The following is a 2,452-nucleotide window of genomic DNA, read 5'->3' as shown; positions in this document are numbered from 1 at the left end:
AGATGAATTCACATCAAACTGCTGCTGCATCAAACTGCGTACACTTTCCTTTGATGATTCCCAGTGGCGGCTTGTGATCTTGTTCACAAGGAGGGTGCTTTTAAAATAATAACAAAAATAAGAAATTTTAAAACCATTTTACCGCAAAATTTGATGCTACTTATAATTCTTTTTAAAACATATCTGTTCTTATCTACTTGCTCGTTGTGCATAATATTATGCCGGATGCTGAATCTAATTGAGCAGAGATATTAGTCATACCCAGAAAAGCTAATTCTGTCGAACAATTTACATGCTTGGCAGATAGCTCATGCTTCTTAATTTTTTCATTCGGGAGCTTCACATCTCTAAATCCTGCCTTTGCCCACACGTTGTCACTTCCAGCGGAGTTGAATAATAAGCAAAGAAAGCAAAACAACGCATTCACAGTAACACATCCACATATCCACTTGTTTTTCTCATACACTTGTCTTGAGAATCGTCTTGTGTAAGAAGTTTTTGCAGTTTTATCTGCCTGGGTTAAATGTAAATCGGGAGTCTGTCTACCCAGCAGTTTATTACGGCTTTTATCCGCCAGCGAAAGCCTCGCGGAATCAGTTTTTGAAATATTTTGAACACTATTGTCCGCCATGATTTCAAAACGTAAACAAATACGAACACATGCTAGGTGTTTATTTATGCTAGGTTGTCTATGACTTTTATCGTAGCCCTTTTACCCGTTAAAACCTCGTATCTGACCGACACGAAGAGTTGCGGGTGGAGCATCTATTTCAGACTAAATAACACACTTTTTCATCAGACTCGTTTATTACAAATCATATGTACCTACAATTTTCCATACATAATTTTTTCTCTATTAGAATTATCCATTTCTTCCCTCGTCAAAATATAAAATACCCAAAACAGTAAGCAAAATACGCCTAAGTTGTGTTTTAAATGCTTTTCTTATACCTCTGACCGTAACCCCCAATGATATTTAATATTTCATTTCATCATTTTACATTCACATGCATGTCTATATTATCGAAAATAGCTGCTAGTTCTCAGCTTCCAGCCTTTTACATTTCCATAAGAAGATTCTCTCCTGTAGGTGTCATATCCTCTTTTCCATCCTTTTGGAGATTTTTCTGTTACAGCTTCAACAACCGTCGTTGCAACTATTGACGGACGAACCCGATAATTTCCTCTCCAGCCGCTTCTGTATGACCCGTATATATTTGGTATGTAGTCATTGTTTGAGTGAATAAGTGTTTGGTAGTCGTACTGCTGTGGAATTGAATATGCTCCACCGGTTGAGAAGAACCAGAAAAATATTGTCGTAATTATAATCCCAAGTACCTGCAAATAGAGAAAATTCAATTGTTTATTGCATATAAGATGTTATGAAAAGCAATTAATAGTTATATTATGATAAATCTGCCTGATTTGTCAGGATCTCTTGCAGGTATTTCAATAAAGAAAGTTCCCTCCACATATATTTTGCAAAGCAATTCGGCAACTCGCCATCCTCAGGCATCACAAAACAGAATCAGGGGTTTTGGCAATCAAAAATTGAAAACATTAGCAGAGTTTTAATTGTGAATTTTCTGAAACGAAAAAAGTAAAACGGAAACAGCAATATATCGTACCCTGTAAAGAGTTACATAATACAATAGACTTTTTTCATTGAAATACCTCATCAAACTTAATGTTTTTCAATCAAATGAAAAAAACTTCGAAATCAACTCGGTGTGAATAGACTGTAGTTTCACATGATCCCAATTTATCAGAGAAAATGATGGAACAATTTTTCTAGACGTACCTGTTTCATTTTACATTCACAGCCACCTCCACTGTGTAATCTTCTATTCAATAATTTCGAAACTGAATGGGATATGATGATCTAGTGACTTATATAGGTTTTATATCGTTGATGGTAGCGAAGAAGGCACTATTCCTTTGTCCACTATGGGGAACTTGTTTTGAAATGGGGTCAAGCTATGGTTTCTTCTGTTAGGACGGAGCAAGAAGTAGGTATGCACAAATTCATTACCTACTCAACGAACTCTATATAAGAGGAGCTGAACAAAAGTATCTGAAATAAGCAGCAACTGTCTCATTACTAAAATTAATAGTCTGTGGAAGAAAAACTTTTCTTCTACAAATACAAATACGTATAGACGGAGAGCCAGAGCCAAAAAATCTCTCTGAATTTCTTAAGCCTGATTTTTTCTCAGGTGATTACAATCATAATATACAACAAAATGCTGCGGTCAGTCAAGTGGATGTTAGAACATGTGCCTCTGGTGCGCGATCAAACATGTCGTGATTACCGACATAATAAAATCAATTTCTTAAGGCTGAAACTTTATAAACTTTTGTATTTTGGTATGTAAATCAAAATTATGATAGTCAGTCAACGTCCAATCGGGACACAGCTGGTCAGTCAGCTTTAATGGGAACACTTTCGTTC

At 35.9% G+C, this 2,452-nt stretch overlaps 1 protein-coding gene across 1 annotated transcript; it reads right to left on the bottom strand.

The window, feature by feature from the left end:
* Positions 1 to 959: 959 nt before the first annotated feature.
* Positions 960 to 2,075, bottom strand: LOC123306875. Its single transcript, XM_044889054.1, has 2 exons — positions 1,802 to 2,075; positions 960 to 1,338 (listed from the first exon to the last, which is right to left on the bottom strand). The coding sequence occupies exons 1-2, from the start codon at positions 1,808 to 1,810 to the stop codon at positions 1,021 to 1,023; spliced, it is 327 nt and encodes a 108-aa protein (XP_044744989.1). The 5' UTR covers positions 1,811 to 2,075; the 3' UTR covers positions 960 to 1,020.
* Positions 2,076 to 2,452: the final 377 nt, after the last annotated feature.

Source organism: Coccinella septempunctata, chromosome 2, assembly GCF_907165205.1.
Source record: "Coccinella septempunctata chromosome 2, icCocSept1.1, whole genome shotgun sequence".
Taxonomy (NCBI): Eukaryota; Metazoa; Arthropoda; class Insecta; order Coleoptera; family Coccinellidae; genus Coccinella; species Coccinella septempunctata.
Note: the sequence above shows the minus strand (reverse complement) of the source record. Positions and strands in the feature narration are given on the sequence as shown.